Source organism: Stenella coeruleoalba, assembly GCF_951394435.1.
Source record: "Stenella coeruleoalba genome assembly, chromosome: 4".
NCBI classification, from domain to species: Eukaryota; Metazoa; Chordata; class Mammalia; order Artiodactyla; family Delphinidae; genus Stenella; species Stenella coeruleoalba.
Genome location: NC_137149.1, coordinates 65,072,117 through 65,095,679, shown reverse-complemented (window position 1 = coordinate 65,095,679; position 23,563 = coordinate 65,072,117). Strand labels below are relative to the sequence as shown.

The following is a 23,563-nucleotide window of genomic DNA, read 5'->3' as shown; positions in this document are numbered from 1 at the left end:
TGGTTTCCACAGTTCCACGGCTCGTGCCAAAATGAAGCTGGCTTCCTGTCCCGCGAGCATCACGTTGGGGTCCGCCTTCACCAAGGCCTTCACTTGCACCAGAGGCAGCCTTGAGAGATGAGCCCCAAGCGCACTCGTCAGGGATTGGGGCTGTGGAGCTGCTGCATTTCCACCATTGCCCTCCTCCTCCCAGGAAAGCCCCGTTTCCAGCCACCATCCAGGCCCCCACTGACACTGATTTTTAAAAAACTAATTTCTGGAAAGTAAGCTATCGCTTAAAAAAAAAAAAAATGCAAAACTCACATTGATTGGAGTATGTCAAAGGGACACAGGAGCCAACTGAAATAGCTCTCAATGGCCAAAGCTAGAACAATTTGAACAAAATGTAGTACTAGATTATAACCCAGAGTATAAAATAGCCATGAGTTCATACTGATATAAATGACTAGGGGACAAGAGACGTATATCCCTTGCAGAAGATTTCCAAATAATTTATATAGATACTCTACCTTCAAGAAGGCAGAGCTTAATTCAACCTACTCCTATAGGGTCAGCTGTGCATAGACTTCTTTCCAGTATATAATAGAGGACTGTAGGGTGGGGAAAGTAGCTTTACTCGGAGAAACCTGACAAACGCCATCCAGCCAGGTGATCAAGGTTAACATTAACCGTAAGGAATGTTGACGCTATGTACGCTGATATGACGTGACGAGACCAGCACTTTACCTGTGGTTCTCCTCCCCCAAAACTCGTAACACTTGTCTAATGAGAAAACATTAGGCAAATTCCAAGAGAGGGGCATCCTACAAAATACTTGATCAGTACTCCTTGAAACTGTCAAAATCATCAAAAGAAAAGCCTGAGAAACTGTCACAGCCAAGAAGAGCCAATTAATGGTTCATCAATTGTTACAAATGTATCATCCTAATGTAAGATGTAATGGGGGAAACGAATGAAAGGTATATGGGAACTCTAATATCTTCTCAATTTTTCTGTAAAACTAAAATCATTCTTAGAGCATAAGGAATATAGTCACTAATACTGCGATAACTTTGTGGTGATAACTTATCGTGGTGATCATTTCATGATGTACTTAAATGTCGAATCACTATGTTGTACATCTGAAATTAATATTATCAACTATATTTCAATAAAAATAATTATTCCAAAATATATTTAATTTTTTTAAAGTCTACAGGTACACACAGTAACATAAATGTATAGAAAAAAGTGTAGAAACACACTAAACCGATAATATTTTTATGGTAATTTTCTTACCTGTACTGTATAAGTTCTTATATGGAAGATATATATGTAATTACTATGATAATTTGGGATATATTGGGGGGACGGAAAAATGAAAACCAGTTTAGGCTCATCTCTTATCAGCAGAAAAATTTTATTCCTTTTAAGGACAAACCACATCCAAGGCCTTAGCTAACAGACACAAACCAAAGTAGCCATTAAAGCATTAGATATTGAGGTATGAGACATACAATGAGGGGAATGCTTTGCCATCAGAGGGCGACACCAAACTTGCTCGATGGAGCTCTGCTAGTGCGTGGGCGAAGTTGAGGGTAAGTGCGTATCTGTGGAACCGAAGGAGAACAGCTGTGCTCTACAAGTACTGAAGCATTTAGACCACATAGGTAGGGATATACTTTCACGACGAAGGGAAGGGGGGAGAAAGCGAAGTGCCCCCCCACGAGGCATTAGGCTGCCTTGCAGAGGGCCACGGCGGAGAAGCGGACCTCCCCTTGCTCACGCTCAGTGAATTCTCTGCAGACCTTGGCGGCGTCCTGAGGAGGAGGAATGTCATGAATTAAGGTCTAAACAGCAACAGCTCAAAATGAAAGCTTCAAGGGGAAAGTATTAGTAAGGTCTGTTAATGCCCAAAGTTCACCCTGACCCACTTTAAACCTCCCAATAAACTTGAAAACCAGGGCTTAAGGCAAGAGGAAAAAAATCAGGTGATGAGGGCTTCCCTGGTGGCGCAGTGGTTGAGTCTGCCTGCCAATGCAGGGGACACGGATTCGTGCCCCGGTCCGGGAAGATCCTACATGCCGCGGAGCGGCTGGGCCCATGAGCCATGGCTGCTGAGCCTGCGCGTCCGGAGCCTATGCTCCGCAACGGGAGAGGCCACAACAGTGAGAGGCCCGCGTACCGCAAAAAAAAAAAAAAAAATCAGGTGATAGGAAAGACAAGGACCCACATCACAAATCCAGCTCCAGAAGCTTTGATTCCTTTATTCTTTCTACCAAATGCTCTGTGCTTCTGCCACCTTGTGCCTGGTTTTGACAAGAAAACTATACTCTTGGTGCTCTTTCCCTCAAATCCAAAGACAGAAAATTGATTTCTCTTCCATAAGGAAAAAGTTCTAACTCAGAAATTCCCAGAGTAAAGACAGATTTATTTCAAGTAAACATTTTACAAAACAGGCTTAAAGTTCAAATACCTGGTATTCCAAGTACAGATAAGTGATGGATTCCTACATATTTAGGGAATGACATGTGTTACTAATTCTAAGACCTAGATTACAAAGATTGGGAATAGAAAACTGACCCCAATGTTACTTGAGAAATTCTGGGGTTTAAATGCCTTGGGATCAGAATATCAATCACTGTTCAATTTGTAAAAAGTCCAGTGCAAAGAAAGCCCCACTAACAATGTTAAATACGAGACCTTCAAGAGGACAGTGGATATGCTATGACAGAGAACAGTCACAGAACATCAGCTCCCAAGGCCTAAAAATCACCAACCTGATAATGAGTTGTGGTCCTGAAAAAGCATCAACCCCACCCTGGTTTTGTTTCTGCTTTGGAACCACTTAGAAAAACTGAAGAGGATCTAGAGTAACATCTACATTTTATTCTATCAGAATTTTTAATATATTGATATCCCAGACCTGCCTTCCCCAAAGCCACTTTCCTTTTGGACCCATGCTGTTGATTAATGTTAAGGGTGTGCCTGTAAAGACAACAACCATCTCCTACATAGATAATAAGCAGTGACCTAATTCACTCAAGTTTAGGATACTTGGGTTAAGTTTATGGCCTTTCTCACCAATTTAACAAGTTAATTCGGGATATAGTTTAGACAACCTAAAACATCTCTAACCGTATAGAACCAGCCTTACTTAGGATAAGAATTTCCACTAATTAAGATGTTATTTTCCACAGAGAGATCAGCTCGGTGCTTTGTGACTGCCTGGAGGGGTGGGATAAGGAGGGTGGGAGGGAGGGAGACGCAAGAGGGAAGAGATATGGGAACATATGTATAACTGATTCACTGTGTTATAAAGCAGAAACTAACACACCATTGTAAAGCAATTATACTCCAATAAAGATGTAAAAAAAAAGATGCCATTTTCTAGTCAATTAATTTAAAATGTGATTCTGGTGTTTTTTTAAAAACAACAAAAGTTTTACCTTCCCCACACCTCATAAATTCTACTCACATAACAGTTTTAAGTATCCTATGCAGAGCACATTTTATGGTACAGGTATACCTCATTTTATTTCACTTCACTTTATTGTGCTTTGCAGATACTGCATTTTTTTTTTTTTGGTAAATTGAAGGTTTGTGGCAATCCTGCATGGAGCAAGTCTATCAGCATCACTTTTCCAGCAGCATTGGCTCACTTCATGTCTGTGTCACATTTTGGTAATTCTCATAATATTCCAAATTTTTCATTATATTTGTTATGGTGATCTGTGATCAGTGATCTTTGATGTTACTATTGCAAAAAGACTGACTCACTGAACACTCAGATGATGGTTAGCATTGTTTTAACAATATTTTAAATTAAGATATGTACATTGGTTTTTTATACATGCTATTGCACACTTAACAGACTACAGTATAGTGTAAACATAACTTTTATATGCAGTAGGAAGCAAAAAAACTCAAAACTTCTCTTTATTGTGATATCTGCTTTACTGCAGCGGTCTGGAACTGAGCCCACAATGTGAGGTGTGCCTGTATTAGGACAGTGTTCGATAGGAGTTGGTATGTACCTAGGAAGCTTTATTACATGGACCAGAATCTTTCCTCCAAATAGGTCATACCCAGAAATTCTGCCCCTGTTCTTATTCTCTCCCATAAGTGAATCCTGACTCTCATGCAAATCCCCATTCTGTTTCTCTAGGTCTAGTTCTCATTCCATATCACTATTCTCATTTACCCCTGGTATATCCAAGAATTAGCTCTGACTGATCTCAGGTGTATGTGACAGAAGGCTAGAGAAAGTGACCGTCCCTCCTAGGACTGCATAATTTGGTCCACTAGTACCTTGAGGTCATCAGGTCTACAATGTTCCAAAGACAGGTCTACTATAAAGGTAGTATTGTACAGTGGCTAAGAGCACAGACTCTAGAGACAGACTGTCTAGATTTGAACCATGATTCTGTAGTTTGCCATTGACCTTGGGCATCACTTACCTCTGCACCTCCGTTTCCTCATCTGTAAAATGTAATACTAACTACCTCAGAGCATCATTAAAAGGAGTCCATAAAAGAGGTAACTAACTTATTAGAACAGCATCTAGCATGGAGTCAGCAAACTGCAGCCTGTGGGCCAAATCCAACCTGCTGCCTGTTTTTGTTAATAAAGTTTTAATGGAACACAGCCATACACATTCATTTAGACACTGCCTATGGGGCTGCTTTGGGGCTGTCACAGCAGAAATGAATACCTGCAACAGAGCCCATATGCTATACAAAGCCTAAAATATTTCCTGGCTCTTCACAGAAAAAGTTTGCCAACCCACCCCCCCCCCCCCCCCCGTCTACACACAAGAAGCACGCAAAAAAGTTTAGCTGTTATTACAGCAAATGAAGTAATTAGACCTCAACATCATTTTAAATTTTATCACAATTAAGCCATTTTCCTTTCTAACAGCAAATTGACTAAACTCTAGAGATTCATTTTTTAGAGGGCAGAGGACTAGTCTACCAACTCGTGTTCAGAATTAAGAGATTTCTGCCGTCACTTTTACCAGGACGGTTACACAGTGACCCTGGATCTTAAAGTTCTGGTCAGGCATGGTTTGAATTTGCTTCCTTTGACCTGTGAACAGTGGACCGACCGTGTGGGAAGAAAACAATCACAGAGGTAACTGCCTAACCAGAATCCATAGTATGCTACCTACAAGACTGACCCAAATCCAGCCATCAGAGAGGGATTAGGAAAGGCTTGGGTTGCTGTTCCATGAGTCTGAGTCATTGGCTATGATGTAATCTGACAAGAGGACAACAGTCACCTTAACCTCACAAGGAAATAAACAATGGCTTTCAGGCTAAATCTAACTGTGGGCTAAAGACAGCACGCAATACAGATCAGGCAGGGCTGCTCTAAAGGATGCTGTTTAAGACTATTTGCTATAAAACAAAGCAAACAGAATGACTGAGATGATCTTTAAGCCCTAAAGACTGCTCTCATCCCAGATGACTGACGCTGCCTGTACCGAAAACGGTTTGCACTTTAGAATAGACAAACTGGCTCAAGAAATATGGGCCCTAGCGGAAATGGATTCCAAAGACTACCTGCAGCAGTGAGCCCTCTGAACTGGCGCCATGGTTCACCGGAAAAGGCATCCGTCCATCTGTAACGAAAAAGCCAGGCATGTCAATTTTCTCTGCACGTTTTCTGTCTACTGTGCTTGTCCAGCTTAAAGGCAAGTTTTAGATTCTTCCAAATACCACTGCCACTCCCACAAAGGTTAGGCTGGTTATGAAGCAACAGGCTGGAAATGAGGTTCAAGTGTTCCTAGATATCCACCCCAGGCAATTCTAGTCTAAAGCACCAAGACCACAAGACCACACCAGGCCAGACTAGCTACCCTACTAGGAGGGCTTGTGCCCATCTCTTGGGAAGGACCACAAAGCAAGTCAGCAGTCTATGAGGTACACGGAAGGTGGAGGGAAGAAAAAGGACCCTTGAGATTTCATTTGCCCCTCAATGACTGCTGAGCGGCCCCAAGTTTTCTTTGCCCTTGCTTGCCATAGGTAGTATCCTGGCTTGAGATGACACAGCTGCAAGTCTTCCTCCATTAAAAGGAGATGGCTCTTCTTAATACAGAGATGGACATGTCTGAATTCTTTTTACACAAACCAGGTTGTGTTTAGGCATTTACCTCCTTCCAAAAGTATTCCTTGCCTGGAAAGGATGGCGGTGGAGACCTTATACTGGTGATGCTATTACAGTGGAAGGTGGAAAGGGAAAATCTGAACGTGTATACTTTGAACTGGCTGATCAGTTCTCTTTACTGGTTTGTAACTAAAGCCATTCATCCCGCAGGCCAGGTTCCTGAGGGAGGTGCTCTGGGTATGATAAAGGGTTAAGTGCCCCCTTGAGAATACCTCAGTGTTCTGGCTTCATAAACGGATATACTAAGTGCCGCCATAAAGTCACACACCAGTCCTGTGAGAGGAATTATGTCTGAGAGAAGGCATGCATCTATATTAGATTCCACAACTGGAGTGAGACGTACCAAGTTCATAGAGGTGGCCATCCACGTTGTTAAACAGAATAAAATGAAAGTTCACTTTGTCATCTACCTGCAGAGAGTCAAGATATTTTTTCGAAAATGAGTTTTTATTGTATTATAAACTGCGTTTAAAAATAAAGCTGGAAGAAAAGATATAAATGACGTAACATTGTGTAAGTTTAAGGTCTACAACCTGTTGATTTGATACACATATTTTGCAATATGATTATTTTATAAGCAGAACTTAATTTGTTAAAAATAAATTCTCTAAGTAAATATGCTTGAACCAACCTGCCTACATATTAAATGATTATAGCGAATATTTCTTTCTTATATACTAGGTACTATTCTAAGACCATTAAAGTAGATATACTGTAACTCTCAGAACTCTTAACACTTGCTTTTTACTGAGGAGGAAATTAAGGCTTAGAGAGGATAAGTACTTCACCCAAGGTCAAGACTAGAATGTGACAGAGTCAACTGCAGTTATACAGACACTATCACTGACTTCAATCTAATCAACAGTTGACTTGAAGGCTGTGTTCAGATTAATGGTACATTTAAGTCATCTAGAAACTTTTCGTCCTTGTTGGTCCAGCTTGCTCTCCAATAGACTGTGAGAAGAGTATGTGAAATGTTCAGTTATTAAGACGGGTGCTACTCAATTAGACCCATTTGGATCTATATAAAACACTACCAGCCTGAATTTACTCAAGACTGTGTCAACTGCCAATCAGATATTTTGAAGAGCCATTTCTATGAACAGGTCTGGTCAAGGCATTATTCTGGTAGAATTTGCTGGCATTCATCAGCCTTGGGTGGAAACATGTGCTGTGTTCCAGTAAGAGGTTCTTGCACATATTTCTGGGGAAACATGGGTGACACCTGGACAGCCTGGCTCTAACTTGTATTTACCCGACACTGGCCTTCCTGTGCCACGGCATCATGGGCTGCCTGGATGGCCTGCAGAAAACAGAGAATAGTTAGCACGAAAACCTCCAGAGTTATTGAAAATCGATGCTCTAGAAGTTCTCTTCCTACCTCATTCTTTTCAAAGCATTTTGCTCTGTCTTCAGGGGACAACTTCTCTGTTTCAGAAAGAAACTGTTTCAGAACTGACCCATCCTCTTTAAAAAAAAAAAAGAGAGAAAAGAAAAAAAAGCATATGTTAGTACCGGTCTAATGCAAATGGTTGCAATTTATTGCTGACTTAAGCCACTGCAATAGTCTGTCACGTTTGGAAACCTGACTTTTTACCATGGCCTCTGAGGATGTGGATGAGCGAGGTGCCTCTTCCCCAGCCTATTTTTCCAACCACTCCCCTCTCACTGCATTCAAGCCAGAGAACTCTCAGTTCCTCCAGCATGCCAAGCTCTTCCTCACATCCTCCCTGTCCCCTGACCCCTCCCCACCTTCCACCTCACCCTCACCTCTCAGATCTCCTACCATCTCTGTTACAGCACTGATCCACTGGTAACATGTATTTGTGAGACTTTCAGTGCCATAAAGGCAGGAACTGTCTTGTCTATTGCTCTTATCTACAGCACTTAGCAATGCACAGTTAATGTTTATTGCATACATGATGTAACAATAACATTCTAATCTATCAATATCAACAGTTCTCAAACCAAGACTTTTATTTCAGGGTAGAAAATGCAATCTTAGTAATATGGTTACCCAGAAAGACTTCAACCTACAGATCTTAAATAGAAATACAAAGACCCTAACAGTCTGGCCTAGAGACAGCTAACTAGCTGATGGTTGGCATAAGCATTTTGTCATTGCTCAGTGTGGATGAATCTAGGATGCAAGAGCAACTTGTATTTCAAAAGACCTCAATCTGAACTTTCAGCTCGAAACTTAAACAAATGTGTTAAATGGGGACCACTGAAAATCTGGAAATTATAGGAATCCTCTCAAATTTATGAGGAGGGCTGTGACTCAGATTAAGCCGTGACCGTGACCATGTTTATGGAAGAGTTACAGTATCTGTGACCTCAGGAACACAGTATTCTAAAAGAAATGACACTTACTGCAGAAGAAATAAAAAGGATCAAACTACGACTTTTTAACGACTCACTCAATATTTGAAAAAAGCAACTTCTAGAAGATCTGGACCTTTGTTGGCCAGACGAGCCTTTTTTTTTTTAAATTTCAGAAGTATACCAGGAGTAGAATCTTGGCCACAATTCCCTTGTTTAAATTAAAAAAAAAAAGTATTTGACCTGCTACAAGCAACAGCATGGACTGTTAGTTGAACTTATTCAATTCTCAGCCACCCCCATCCATTGTCTAAATCAAGAGTTGGCTGACTACTGCCACCTAATAAAGTTTTATTGGAACACAGCCACATCCACTGCTCTACATCTTGTCTATGGCTGCTCTTGCACTACAAGGGCGGAGATTACGTGGCCCTCAAAGCCTACAAGATTTACTCTCTGGCCTTTTAAGAAAGTTTGCTGACCCTTGGCCAAAATCATACACAATGCCGTGTATTTTAACATATTTCAATGCTGTTACTTGCACTTCTGACAACTTAAGGGCTGAGACTCATCTCTTCTCTATCCTCCATGGCATCCACTGGAGGCGAGCTAAAACTCCTGACCCTGGGCTTCCCTGGTGGCACAGTGGTTGAGAGTCCGCCTGCCGATGCAGGGGACGCGGGTTCGTGCCCCGGTCCGGGAAGATCCCACATGCCGCGGAGCGGCTAGGCCCGTGAGCCATGGCCGCTGAGCCTGCGCGTCCGGAGCCTGTGCTCCGCAACGGGAGAGGCCACAACAGTGAGAGGCCCGTGTACCGCAAAAAAAAAAAAAAAAAAAAAAAAAAAAAAAAGAAAGGTCCTGAAGGTTGGCATTTTATGCCTTAACAGCATCTCTAATTCTTTAGAATTGTCAAGACCAGCAGGAGGATCTGCACATGAAGAGCCCAGGCGGAGAGGCAAGTTCAAAACTGCACTGTCACCCGCCCCGCCTCTCCAGGGGGAGGAAACCACATTATACTTCTTGGATGCGCATCCCTTCCTCAAAAAGAAGGAAGGATGAGAATTCACCCACTGATTCTATCTGCATAAGTAGATTTTCAAAAAAATCTAAGGCAATGGCTTTGCCAAATAGAGGCTTGGGGGTGTTGGAAGGAAGCATTACAGTTAATTAAAGGTCAACCAGAGGATGACTGGCCTCAAAACCCACTCACCGAACTCCAGTTTGTCCTGATTATTGGCCACTGCATGAATGAGTCCGATGGTTCCACAGGAGTTGCCAATGGTCTGCTTCATGAAGTACACCTTAGGACTTACTTCTTGTCCCTTCAGCTCTTCAATCTGTTTTTTCCTGAAGTTCTCATGCTGTGAGTGCAAAACAACACTTTTACATCTCAAAATGAAAATGCAAAGAACAGACAGCAGCACAGCGGGTTCTACCACCTAAATGGAAACAGAGTGGGAAATGTGACCAGGAACCTTGGATCTAGGTGCTGGCTGGTGCCCAGAGAATGGCCCGTCTGCCACCCACGCCCACGCCAGCCCGTGGGGTTCTGACACTCCACCCTGATGCTGCAGTGCAGTAGCGGCCTTGGACATTGCCCAAGACTTTGTCTAGACACCACTGCAACCTTTTAGCTTGAAATGGATGGCGTGCTGAAGTCAGAAAAACAGACAAGTTCGTTATTTTCTTCCTTTAACACTAACGACTTTCACACAGGCATTCCAATCAAGCGCTAGGCAGCTGAATGCCCAAGAACACCACCTAGTTTATACCTCACTATTCTTTGAAGTTCTACTTCTATTCTGCCCAAATACATGTCTCTTCAAAAACAAAACAATACAAAACTTAACTAAAGAAAGGAGCAATTTAAAGAAATTAACTATTCCCTCATCCTTTTTTAGGAAGGAAAGACAACTGGTCTGGGGTGTTGGACTGTGATTTCACAAAACTTTCTCATCCTACAAGAAGATGTAACTCTTGTTTGTCCTTGACAACTACACAATTTGAGACTAGTTTCCTCAAAGCATTATCTCTTTGTACAGTAATATAGTGGGCTTGTCTGGCCCTTTCACTAACAAGTTCTAAAGACCTTAAAGGTATGACTGCTCAGTTAAAAGCAGGGTGCTGATGCTATAGAAACACTAATTTCTTACTACTGGTATAAACCGTACGGAACCCGAGAAGTACATATATTTCTAGTTCTAGCAGCCTTGCTGAAGTAAGCCTTGTCTGTGGTACCATCAGAGGAATAAGCTCTCTTGTCCCACAAGATCAACTTAAACTCCAACTCGTAGGAAGTTTTAGCATCATGTATCTACCTACTGGATCCTTGAATTGAGCTACTCATTGACTGGTAAGGATTTTCACTTTTCTAGAAAGGTTTAATTTTTTTGTAATGGGATAGCATCATCCTTTAGGATTGTTTGAGCTCTTGCATGCAGACATTTCTGTAAATATTTCATGATCCCTTAAAATGTGTTAGAAGTAGTCCATTTAGGATTTCATAATATTCTTAGACAAAATTAGATGCTTTCTAAATTAACATTAGCTTGTTTGGAAGTCAACCTATAAACCTCGACTTTTCTTTGAATTTGCTTCAGTATTTAGCCCAATAGGTGTTTTGTGCCACGTAACAGGCATTCAGTAAATCTGATAGAACTGGAGCGAAAAGACAAAGTATCGAGCTCTTTCAAACATAAAACATCCTACCCAGAATGTTCTACTAACCAAGATCTGCTTGATGCAGCAAAATGAGAGCAGTGGGCTTTTGCAAGATAAACGCGCTGCACCACTGCCTCCCCAAGGCCTCGCCTTTGAGCGCTGCTGCTCAAAAACCTCCGAGTCATCATGGTTCCTCTAATAAGAAACCTCTGGGAGAGGCTCAAATGAGAGAGAGAACATTGCACTTGATTTGATCAATAGGGAAGCTAATTTGACTTGCAATTATTTGGGAACTCCATTTTCACCTAAATAAAGGCTTTGGCAATAACAAACGTGTCAGTGGGACTATCCTAATAGCTTTAATAAGTGTTTTTAACCCACAATACTTAGCCCATTTACTAGGAGGAATGCCTGGAACTTCCCATAGGGCTTAGTTTATGCTGAGGATGCTTCTAGAACCCCCGGCATTAGGATGGTGCTTCAGTTTAGCTCACTGTTTGAAACGATGCCGCATATACTAATGCCCCAAGTTTCACTAAAGCAAAATTCAACCACTCCTCAATCAGGGGTCGAGTGGCAGCAATAGGAGATAGACAAAACCATGCTAATGAGTGGGATTCCACACATCCAAGACAACAATTACCCCAGCTACCTTTTGTATCTGATGCTCAGCCTTTGAGGTACATATATACTTGCACACTTGCAGGCGGAAGACCATCTAAAGGGAACTGAAAAAGCATTCCCAAGACTGGTCTAATGCCCACCTATTCACTTAACTACAAGGTCAGAGAGGAAAGAGATTGAGAGGTAGAAGGAGGTTCTCACACAGGAACCACACACAAATGATTAAGCTTTAGAAAAACACATTGGAGAAACTAAAGACCAAGTGTGTACGTTGTAGGGAGTGGAGGGTTGGGAAGAAACCCCTGAACCCACTGAAGACCCAGGCAGCAGAGGTGGAAAATTAAAGAACCTATTGTTTTCTTGTGGCTTAGGCAAGCCCATCCCCCTCCATTTTACAGCAAGGTGGGAGTCTGAGAACCAAACAATAAAACGACACGTCACAGCCGTTAAAGGAGAAAAACCAGCCAGCCATTCCTTGGCTCAAACTGCCAAAAAGCCTAGGTTCAAACTGCACTCATGAGTAGGGTGAACTGTCTTCCTGGATAATTGGGATGATGGAACTGAGATACTGCTTCTCCTCCAAATTCAAGGCAATACTGGATGGATGAACGACCAGGCAATAAACTCTGTTACAACAGAAGCCCAGTGAGTAGGTACCATGAAAGTGCGAGTTCCTCCCTCCATCCGCCACAAGGAAGGGGCAGTGTGCCAGCTCTGGGCGCCCAAGCCAGGACGGGAGGAGAGCCTGCACCGTCCTCAACGCCTCACTCCGGTCTAGGGGCAGCGCGCGCAGCGCCTGCGCACCCCGGGCCCCACGCCCTACCTGGGCCGTGAGAGGAAAGAGCAGCAGCAGGGCGCAGGCAGGCGCCGGCACCGAGCCCAGAGACTCCTCTTCCAGTCCCAGCACGTCCTCGAAGCGCCACTGGCCCGCAACCCCTAGCCGGGCCAGCACCTGTGGGGAAAAAACATGGCGGCCAGGCGCGGAGACAGGCAAGTGGCGGGCACCTACCGGGAAGCGGGGGAGGCGGGGCGGCCTCTGCATCCTCGCACCTCTCCCTGGGCCTGGGAGGAGCCCGGCCCCGCCCCGCCCCCCACCCAGGCCGAGCGCAATGACACAGCACAAAGCGCGGCCCACACGTGGCTCCCGCGACGCCCGGGGCTAGCATCTGGGCGTAGCCTCCTCCATCCCACCTCTGACCGGTTTCACAGTCACCGCCGCCCCCGAGGCAGGGGCAGAGTGAGGGCACCCCGGCCGCGCCCCAGCCCCGCCGCCTCCGGAGCGCGCAGGGCGCCGCTCGGTCCCTGAGAAACAGCCGGAGCCGGTGGGCGCCTCCGCCTCAGTGCTCCCGGGGGAGGGAGACAGAGGCAGCCCGAGACGTCACTCACTTTGTTCAGCATCTGGAAGGCAAATGCAAAGAAAAAAAATGCAAAGATAAAAGCAGTCATTGATACCGCTAGCTGGTGAGGGCTGACCCTCGGCCCCGCGCTCCCCGAGTAAAAGTACACCTGATGCTCACCTCCGGGTTAATCTCCATCGGCTTCAGCTGCATCTTCGCGAACAACAGCAAGAAGCACAACCCAGAGAAGAGGAAAAACAGGGAGCGGAGACGCCCAGGCTGCAGCTATAAAGCACCGGCCTGACGCACTTTGGATGCCTGCGCAGGGGGAGCAGAGGCAAAACCAAGCGAAGAGAAACGGTCAGTCGCAGCCAAATGGGCACAAACCCCCCCCTTGCGCAGCGCGGAGTGGTACGGCCAAGCCCCCAAACCTTGCAGTCTCACTTGCTGGTGAGATAATCTGGTGGTTGTGGAGATGGGTTTTGTTGGTTGGTGTTCCTTGAGCGTGTGGAGCAGTCCTTTTGATGGAGTCTGATTTTTTGTGAAGTTTCTGGAAACCCACACTTAAGACCATCCCAGTTACCTGAAAGCTTAGCGTCTCTGAAGCACTGAGAAAAAGCCCAAATTCAACAGGTATATATTTAATATGAATATAAATCTAGCAGCAGTTTGCATTTGACCTTAGATAATTCATCCTCCATGTTAAAGCAAACCAGCACCGAGGTTCGTTTTTAATTGACTGCCTAGAATAAAACATAGTCTGTAATATAGCACATATTGCATTAGTGATGCTGATGTAATGTGACTCCCAGGGAAGAATTGGTTGGTCTTGGGGAAGCGGTAGAGACCTGGGGGATGTGGCTGTAATACGACACACAGAGAAGGCAGGCTGTCGGAGACTTTAGGAAACATATCCAGGGAAAAAGACTGGTATAATTTCAAGATGAGAGACTGTAAAAGGAAACGCACTTTTTTCAAGGAATGGGAGGCTTTGAAAAATAAAACATTAAGTTCACAATAGAATACTCCCAGTGAAGAAGAAAGGTAATGGCAACTTTAAAAACCACTGTTCTCTAATGATCTCAGGTGGGGTTTGGGTTTTTTTCTACCAGCATATTCAAAAGATGGAGACAAATAGCATATGCCTAAGAATGAATAAAAAGTGGAACAAAATCTGTAAGAATAGTGCAGGAAAACAAAACCTCAGAATGAAGTGGGGCTTGCTGAATCCTAAGAAAAGAAGAAGGTTGGGTATTTTTTCACTTATGCTCAGAACAAGATAATGATGATGGTGAAAGAATAGACTTACTGTTTAGGGGATCCAAGGTTAAAAGATGACATAGAGAAGGGAGGGGATCTGCTGTTTTTGAGTTATTACCTCTACTGTGGATCAGATCTTTTGCATGTCATCTCACAACCCTTAGAGAAGCCAATGAAGAAACTCTTCGTAGTGCAGTTTTACAGCTCAGAATCTGTGGCTTAGAGAGGTTAATTTGCTTTAAGATCACAACTGAAAAGTAAAACTGAGAAGCAAACCCTAGTAAATTGGGCTCAAGGAGCCCATTCTCTATCCAGAATTCCACTACATTCCACTTCTATTTTCTTCCCATTTTTACCATCAGAAAAATGACCTTCACACAGAACATGAGAGAGGAAAAGACATTAGTAAGGAGAACTTAATGGATGAATTTTGTGGTATGTAAATTATGCCTCACTAAAGTTATTTCTTTAAAAATAGAAGACTTGGGCTTCCCTGGTGGCGCAGTGGTTGAGAATCTGCCTGCTAATGCAGGGGACACGGGTTCGAGCCCTGGTCTGGGAAGATCCCACATGCCGCGGAGCAACTAGGCCCGTGAGCCACAGCTACTGAGCCTGCGCATTTGGAGCCTGTGCTCCGCAAAAAGAGGCCGCGATAGGGAGAAGCCGGCGCACCGCGATGAAGAGTGGCCCCGGCGTGCCGCAACTAGAGAAAGCCCTTGCACGGAAACAAAGACCCAACACAGCCAAAAAATAAATTAACTAATTAAAAAAAAAATCCAAAGCATCGCTCTCTGAAAAAAAAAAAATAGAAGACTTGAAAGTCTTGACAAGTGAATAGTAGTACAAGAATACCTGGCTATGTTGAATGAGTTCTTGCCTTTAAGACTGAGACAAATTACATCCTAATTTACTTCATTTTTTCAATAAGTACCGATTAAGCACCTACTTTGTAATGGGGATACAAAGGTGAACAAAGTAACTTCTGTCATTGAGCTCTTATCAGTAATAAGAGTGGTGTGAGAGGGAGTAGAGTTCGGGAACGCTTAGCGTAGGGAATCGGAAGGACTTCCTGAAGGAAGTGACATTTAATATAAGGCCTGATGGACCTGTAGAAGTTAGCAGTTTACAGTTATTGCCAAAATAAATAGTAAAAGAAATAATGATAACTAACATAACGTTGTAGATCAACTACACTTCAGTAAAATTTTTTAAAAAGAAGTAATGAGGGACTTCCCTGGTGGCACAGTGGTTAGGAATCCACCTGCCAATGTAGGGGACACAGGTTCCAGCCCTGGTCTGGGAAGATCCCACATGCCATGGAGCAACTAAGCCCGTGCGCCACAACTACTGCACCTGCACTCTAGAGCCCATGAGACACAACTACTGAGCCCACATGCCACAACTACTGAAGCCTGCATGCCTAGAGCCCATGCTCCGCAACAAGAGAAGCCACCACAATGAGAAGCCTGCGTACTGCAACAAAGAGTAGCGCCCGCTCGCCACAACTAGAGAAAGCCCGTGCGTAGCCACAAAGACCCAACGTGGCCAAAGATTAATTAATTAAAAAAGAAGTAATGATAACACTTTCAGAAATCTTCGTTAAAGGTAGTCACTCATTCACTCAACTAATATATATATATTGAGGGCCTACTATGTGCCAGGAAGCATCAGAGCAATGAATAAAACAGCTCCCTGCTTACAAGAAGATGCCAGAGACTAGACATGAACAACCTGTATCCTGATCATTTTTTTAAAAAGGAGGGGAGAGCCAGGGGAGAATGTATCACTGAAACTGTAGACCAGGAGATTCGATATCAATCATTAGCCAAATTCTAGGACTCATAAGTAGTGAATTCTTTGAAAAAATAGAATGCTTGCATTTTGAAGACGTTATGTCTGCCAACACTTATCTCCTTTTCTTTTGGGCTTACTAGCTAGATGGACTGGTAGAACACTTCTCATTGTTTTCTTTCTTCATGCTGCCTGGGTTGACATCAATTGATATTAAAGTTGAGGTGGTTTTATAGCTTATTAAATTACTCTACCTTTAAAAAAGAAGTGCTGCTGAATGAAGTAATCTCAACCTGTAGCCACCCAACAATGGTTCTAGTCCTGTCTTGTGCAGTTTTATTGGAGCAGAGAGAGAGAGGGAGAGAGCACATGCAAGCGAGAATAAGCAAACTAAATGGCAGAGTCGTGAGATTCAGAAAAATGAGTTAAAAATTAAATGATGAAATTTAATAGAGATTTTGGTGATAGTTGTACACCCCTATGAATATACCAAAAAACTTTAAATGGGTGAATGTTATCTTAGCAAAGGTGTTAAAAATTCAGTAGGGATATGTATGAAGCTCTGCACATCAATTATCATAGTACAGTTGGTCTTTATAGTCACTTTTTTCTTGATTCTGTGGTTGTAAAGGTATGTAATAATGTGGAAAATATCAAGTGAAAAACAAGTCCACGACATTTTGTTTATAAACATTAACAGTGAATACACAAAGATCAGAAGGAAAACCATTTTTTAAAAAATCAAATACGCAGGGTAAATATGGAGTAGACCTGTTAGAGGCAGAAAAACAAAATCAATGAGTGGATAAGTTGTCCTTCATAAATAAAGATGCCATTTCTGATTCACCAGGAATAGGATTTTTATCATAAGTGGTTTTTTTGTTTTGTTTTGTTTTTTAGCAATAAGATTTGGGATTGACCCTTTAGAAACCAACCTTTTTTAAATTCTGATAACTAATAAGACAGATATATTCAAACGTCCTTGGTAGAACAGTCCTACAGTATATGGGAGTCAATCCTGAAGGCTCAGCCCACAAAGTTTTTTCTCCAGCACTCCCAGTGGTTTTGTAAGCACCTAATTCCCTGTATTAAATTCCATTCTACTTAAAATGCCTAAAGTAGTTGTGGACTCCTGCATTGCTATACTGCAGGCATACCAGTAGAAGTACATGAGATGATTTTAGGTGAATCACAAACATGTAATAGTTATTTGTTTTAATGCACATCATAAAAGCTGTGTGTTCTTGTACGTGTGTATAATTAAAACAAGTTTGTGATTTCACAGCTGTTAAATCTTTGGGCAGGTCTAACATATACTAAGCAAATAGTATTATTGGTCTATAAGGATATTGCAAAAAAAAATAGGAGTCATTCATAAATCTCAAAGATAGGAAACCTCTAATGACAAAAGACTGTTACTAGTTGAAGGGGTAGAGTATACAGTGTCTTTGTGAAGACAGGCGACTCAAGCACTGAAGCAGTGCTCCCCAAATATTTTGAGAAGTGGGTATTTCTGCCTGAAATCAGAAGTTACCCAAGGAGGGAGATGAGGACGGAAAGAGCACTAGCCTTTTTTGTTATACAAAGGACATTGTATTTGTCATCCCCATTGAATCCTCAGACAAATCCTCTGATATTCATACTTCTACCTTGATTTTGTGGGTAAGTAAACTGAGGCCTCAGAGAGACTGTTGAAATTGCTAAAGTCACACAGCTACTAAGTGTCTGAGTCTGGGTTTCAACCCAAGTTTATTTGATTCAAAAACTTGTGCATGTTCAGCTGTCCTGCCTACTTCCATCTAAGGGCCAGCCTTACCGCCTTAGTCATAGTAAGTCATAGTAAGTATGAAGATCAACCTCTGAGAAAAAGGAACTTAAATGACTTCCCCAGTGTCTAGGGCCAGAGCAGGTCACCCAACTCTGATAAGCGTGGCTCACTTTGAGGTCTGAGAGTCTAGTTTGAATTTATAATTAGCACATAAATTATTGACAGAGTACTTCCTCAACATTTAAAAAAATTACTTGGCAATTCCCCTGTCAATAAAGTTTCCCCAGAAGCAAGGTTCTGACATCCAGATATTTTAAAGTTAAAAATAACACAATAAAAAATTACATATAATGCAGAGAAATTACCGCACTTAGTTCCCATGGTAAAGTCAATTTTCTTACTGTTTCCTAAAAGCGGTTCATTAACTGGGTATCTACAAATATGTCGGAAGGAAGAAAGATAAATGTGAGAGAGGAGAGTGCATGTCCTCATGGATTTATACCTTACTTCATATAGTCATGTATTTATTCAACACATATTTTTGAGCACCTACTATGTGTCAGACACTATACTACGCTTACCTGGTTTGGGGGTGAGGTTAGCAGATGACAGCTATAAGGCATAGACCATGTTTCCTGGGCTTTTAAACGTCGTCAATTTTAAGATAATGATCAACTTAAGAGCTCCTTTTGTGGGGAGAAGGGGGCAGATCCTGTGCATCAAATGTATTTATCAGTTGTAAGGCATCTCTCTTTTCAAAAATGTTTAAACGTGAAAAACAAGTACATCTTAGACACAAGGAAACACCGGTTCTGGTTTTTATCAAGTTCTTCACAATCAACTCGTGTTCAGGACGGCTAGCAGCATGTACTGTCCACAGTGAAAAATAAATGCCTTATGTTTCTAAGGTATAGAGAAAGGGCTTGAGGACATAGGAGAAATATGACACAGCTGGCAACTGGTAGCAGATAATGAGAGGTGTTCTCAGGACAGGTGAAATAGAGATCCTGCCCTACTGTCCCTCAGTTACTATTTCTTGTGGAGCTGTGAAGTTGGAAATCAGAGGGCTTTGGTGGACCCAGATCAGCCATCCAAAATGTGAACACAGGCAGTTTAATTAACTTCTTTACATCCCAGTTTCCTCAACAGTGAAATGAGTGTTACAGGAACACTACAATTTCTCCCAATTCTAGCATCCCAAGGACCTTAAGCAGCAGAAAATAAAAGATATATAGACCAAATCATATAAAAATTTGGGTTACGTCTACTTTCATCTCTAATTCCTTGATTTTAGCCATTAGCCCTATTTGATGTAACTAGGATATAATAAACAAGATTTATCAGTTAAAATTGGTTTCTGAAGTGTGCTTCTGAGCTGTTTGTTACATATATCCTTTTACCAGGAGATTAGTATATGAGGAATATGATAAGTAGAAAAAATTTAAATCTATAAACATACCAGGAAATGTCTTCCTGAGAACACTGCTGAGTTCTAAGACCTAACCAAGGTTAGGTCTTAGAACTGGATTTTTCCAGAATCCTTTGAGTAAATAGATCAATTTATAGATGTCTAGTGTCTTGGTCTTACCTAGACATTTAACTTCAGTGGCCTAAGAACGTGAAGCAATTAAAAAAATAAACTCAACCCATACATAAATTCACTACCCTAAGAAATTTACCTTTTCATTTCTCCGCATATTCCTTCTAGTACTTGGCCATCTGTATACTGTTGCTATCGACATTTATTATCCTCTTCCTTCTAACTTGGCTGCCCACTGTTCCAGTCGCAACTCTATACTGCTTTCTTAGATCCCAGCTCAAGTCTATTTTCTTTTGGGGGATCGTTGAGGGCGAGGAGGAGGAAGGGAGGTTGTCACTGGAGAACTCCTTTGCTTCTTGTGAGACAGACAGCATTTCAAACAGTGTGTCCTATGCACTGTATTAGTAGACCTTCCATGGAAGAGCCCCTTAGAGCACTGGGTCAGCCATAATGCCAGAAGCAGATACCCTGGTTTTTTCTTTTTTCTTTTATATTGGAGTATAGTTGATATACAATGTTGTGTTAGTTTCCAGTATACAGCAAAGTGATTCAGTTATACATACACATATATCTATTCTTTTTCAGATTCTCTTCCCATTTAGGTTATTACAGAATATTGAGTAGAGTTCCCTGTGCTATAGAGTAGGTCCTTGTTGATTATCTATTTTATACATAGTAGTGTGTATACGTTAATACCAAACTCCTAATTTATACCTCCTCCAACCTTTCCCCTTTGGTAACCATAAGTTTGTTTTCTAAGTCTGTGAGTCTGTTTTTGTTTTGTAAATTAGTTCATTTGTATCATTTTTTTAGACTCCACATATAAATGGTATCATATGATATTTGTCTTTCTCTATCTGACTTTACTTAGTATGATAATCTCTAGGTCAATCCATGTTGCTGCAAATGGCATTATTTCATTCTTTTTATGGCTGAGTAATATTCCATTGTATATATGTACCACATCTTCTTTATCCATTCATCTGTCAATGGATGTGTAGTTTGCTTACACGTCTTAGCTATTGTAAATAGTGCTGCTACGAACATTGGGGTGTATGTATCTTTCCAAAGTATGGTTTTCTCCAGACGTATGCCCAGGTATGGGATTGCTAGATCATATGGTAGCTCTATTTATAAGTTTTTTTTTTAATATTCTATTTATTTATTTATTTGGCTGTGTTGGGTCTTAGTTGCTGCACATGGGATCTTTCATTGCAGCTCGCAGGCTCTTCCTTGCAGCATGCAGCCTTCTCTAGTTGCAGCGCGTGGGCTCTCCAGTTGTGGCACACGGGCTTCAGAGCACATGGGCTCAGTAGTTGTAGTGCACGGGCTCTCTAGTTGCAGCACGCACCAATTTACATTGGTGGCTGCACCAATTTACGTTCCCACCAGCAGTGTAGGAGGGTTCCCTTTTTTCTACACCCTCTCCAGCATTTCTTGTTTGTAGACTTCTTGATGATGGCTATTCTGACTGGTGTGAGGTGATACCTCATTGTAGCTTTGATTTGCATTTCTCTAATAATTAGTAATATTGAGCAGCTCTTCACGTGCTTTTTGGCCATTTGTATGTCTTTTTTGGAGAAATGTCTGTTTAGATCTTCTGCCCATTATTTGATTGGGTTCTTTGTTTTCTGATATTGAGCTGCATGAGCTGTTTGTATATTTTGGAGATTAATCCCTTGTCAGTCAGATCATTAGCAAATATTTTCTCCCATTCTATGGGTTGTCTTTTCGTTTTGTGGATGGTTTCCTTTGCTGTGCAAAACCTTTTAAGTTTCATTAGGTCCCATTTGTTTGTTTTTGTTTTTATTTCCATTACTCTAGGAGGTGGATCCAAAAAGATAATTGCTGCGATTTATGTCAAAAAGTGTTCTACCCGTGTTTTCATCTAAGAGTTTTATAGTATCTGGTCTTACATTTAGGTCTTTAATCCATTTTGAGTTTATACCCTGTTTGTTTCTTTTTATCAGCTACCAAACTTTCACCAGCAGCCCACTACTCCTTAAAAACTGCCCTTGTGAGAACTGACCAGAACGGAGACTTATGCCTATCTCAGTAAGAGGACCTCAGTCATTTAAGCAGAGTGGGCAGTACACTGTATCTCAGAAAGGGCAAATTAAAGAAACACAATGTATCCCTAAAAGGAATACATGCTTAGATATAAGTAGTGAAACTGCAGAACACCAAGAACAAAGAAAGATTTTAGAATCAGCCACAAAGAAAGCATAAATGAAAACGACATCGGTCTCCTCAAAAGCAACCAAGGAAGCCAGGAGACAATGGAATAATATCTCCAATGTGTTGAGAGAAAATAACAGTCATCCTTGAATTTCGTATTCAGCAAAACTATCTTTCAAAAACAAAGGTGAAAAAAATTTACATATAAACATAAGCTGAGTTTACTACTTAGAGAGTCGTACAAACAAGTAACTTCTAAAAGATGTAATTAAAGAAGAAAAAATGATCCAGTCGATGGTCTAAGAAAAGGGATTAAAATAATATTCAGTGGGGCTTCCCTGGTGGCGCAGTGGTTGAGAGTCCGCCTGCTGATGCAGGGGATACGGGTTCGTGCCCCGGTCTGGGAAGATCCCACATGCCGCAGAGCGGCTGGGCCCGTGAGCCATGGCCGCTGAGCCTGCGCATCCGGAACCTGTGCTCAGCAACGGGAGAGGCCACAACAGTGAGAGGCCCGCGTACGCAAAAATAATAATAATAATAATAATAATATTCAGTGGAAGCATATATGTAAATCCAAATGAATAGAATAATGCTAAAATACAATTTTGCATAATAATATATACGATGTGAGGAAGTGCAAGGAGAGTGAATGTATTCACAGGTTCTTTATTGTTCTGGCAGAGGTTAAGGAATTATTTAACTTTAGGCTTTGTTAAGTTGTCTCAAGGGCAATTGATAAAGAAAAGGAAAAAACATATAAATCCAAACAATTAGAGCTAAATAGGAGAAGGGAAGAAACACAATCAACCCTCCCCCCCCAAAAGGCAGGATAAGAGGAAAAAAAGCATAGAAAATCCAGGACAAATAGAAATAATAAGGTAAGAGAGAGAAAAGTAGAAAAAAGTCCAAATTTAAAAATCATATTAAATGTAAATGGACTAAACTTACATTTTATCAAATTAGATTGTTTAAATCTAGATACGTGCTATTTTTAAGAGACATGCCTACGGCATAAGGATATGGCAAGATCAAAAGTAAAAGGAAGGGGAAAAGTTTTCCAGCAAAATTATTAACCAAGAAAACCTGGTGTAACTATATTAATATCCACATAATGGATTGTTAAGCAAAAGCATGATTAGAGATAAGGGTATCATTATGATTATTTAATTCATCAGGAAGATACAACAATTCAAAAGTTGCATGCTCCTAATAAAGTAGCCTCAAATGTGTAAAACAAAATTTGATAGGACTGCAGGGGAGAATGGATAAATCCATCATTACCATGTACCCACCTTCCTTAATTATTTATAAGTCAAACTGACAATATAGTGAAGAGTATGGTACCTGGTTAAAACCTATGTGTGGTTTTTTTCAGGTCTGATCACAGGCAGTTACAAAAGTTTTACCTGGCAGGCCTCTTGGGGAAGAGGCCTACATCAGATTTGGGGTACAGCCAATGCATTGCAGCCTCTGAGAGGACTTGCAGGCAAGGACTCAGGCCCCTTTGGCCAATCATGCTCTTTGGCATACTTGCATTCCTACTCCCAGAACCTTTATTTCTAAGCTTTTATCTAAGCCTTGGGCAGATCTCTTCCTCAGGTGCCTGGGCTGAGGCCTCCTTATGGGGAGCAGAGGGGAACCGTCAAAGGCACCTTTGCCCAGGCTTACTCAGTACTTTTCCACGCCTCATCCTTCCCCCCTGCCCTCAGCCCCGACCCCAGGGGCCATAAAACTATTGGTGTCTTTTGTTCCAGGGCTCCCTCAACAGTGAGCTGATCCCCACATCACTGATCAGCTGACCTGGACCAGTGTGTACTTTCCTGGGGGAAAGCGGAACAGAAGGAGCCTGCACTTTCTGCAGTTTAGCTACTTGCTTGTTCCAAAGCAGTAAGTGGTTAAGCCCTTTCATTTTTGGCTTGTTTTCATCAGCTACTC

The 23,563-nt window shown here is 41.9% G+C and overlaps 1 protein-coding gene across 2 annotated transcripts; it reads right to left on the bottom strand.

Moving 5' to 3' along the window:
- Nucleotides 1–1,368: 1,368 nt before the first annotated feature.
- Nucleotides 1,369–13,381, bottom strand: UCHL1 (ubiquitin C-terminal hydrolase L1). 2 transcript variants are annotated; one of them, XM_079921164.1, is made up of 9 exons: nt 13,272–13,381; nt 13,141–13,152; nt 12,578–12,706; nt 9,680–9,830; nt 7,529–7,614; nt 7,403–7,450; nt 6,491–6,557; nt 5,544–5,602; nt 1,369–1,799 (listed from the first exon to the last, which is right to left on the bottom strand). In XM_079921164.1, the coding sequence occupies exons 1-9, from the start codon at nt 13,302–13,304 to the stop codon at nt 1,713–1,715; spliced, it is 672 nt and encodes a 223-aa protein (XP_079777290.1). In that variant the 5' UTR covers nt 13,305–13,381; the 3' UTR covers nt 1,369–1,712. The 2 variants fall into 2 exon arrangements, with proteins under 2 accessions (XP_079777290.1, XP_079777289.1); XM_079921163.1 differs by lacking the exons at nt 13,141–13,152; nt 13,272–13,381 and having other exon boundaries at nt 12,578–13,134.
- Nucleotides 13,382–23,563: the final 10,182 nt, after the last annotated feature.

Bases quoted from the DNA above. Each gene is read 5' to 3' on its own strand.
- UCHL1 (XM_079921163.1), bottom strand. From the start codon at position 12,796: ATGCAGAGGCCGCCCCGCCTCCCCCGCTTCCCGGTAGGTGCCCGCCAC. The intron at 9,831-12,577 runs GTAGGGCGTGGG...TTGCACTCACAG, and splicing joins TCTTTCCTCTCACGGCCCAG to CATGAGAACTTCAGGAAAAA. The intron at 7,615-9,679 runs GTGAGTGGGTTT...TTTTTTTTAAAG, and splicing joins TCAGGACAAACTGGAGTTCG to AGGATGGGTCAGTTCTGAAA.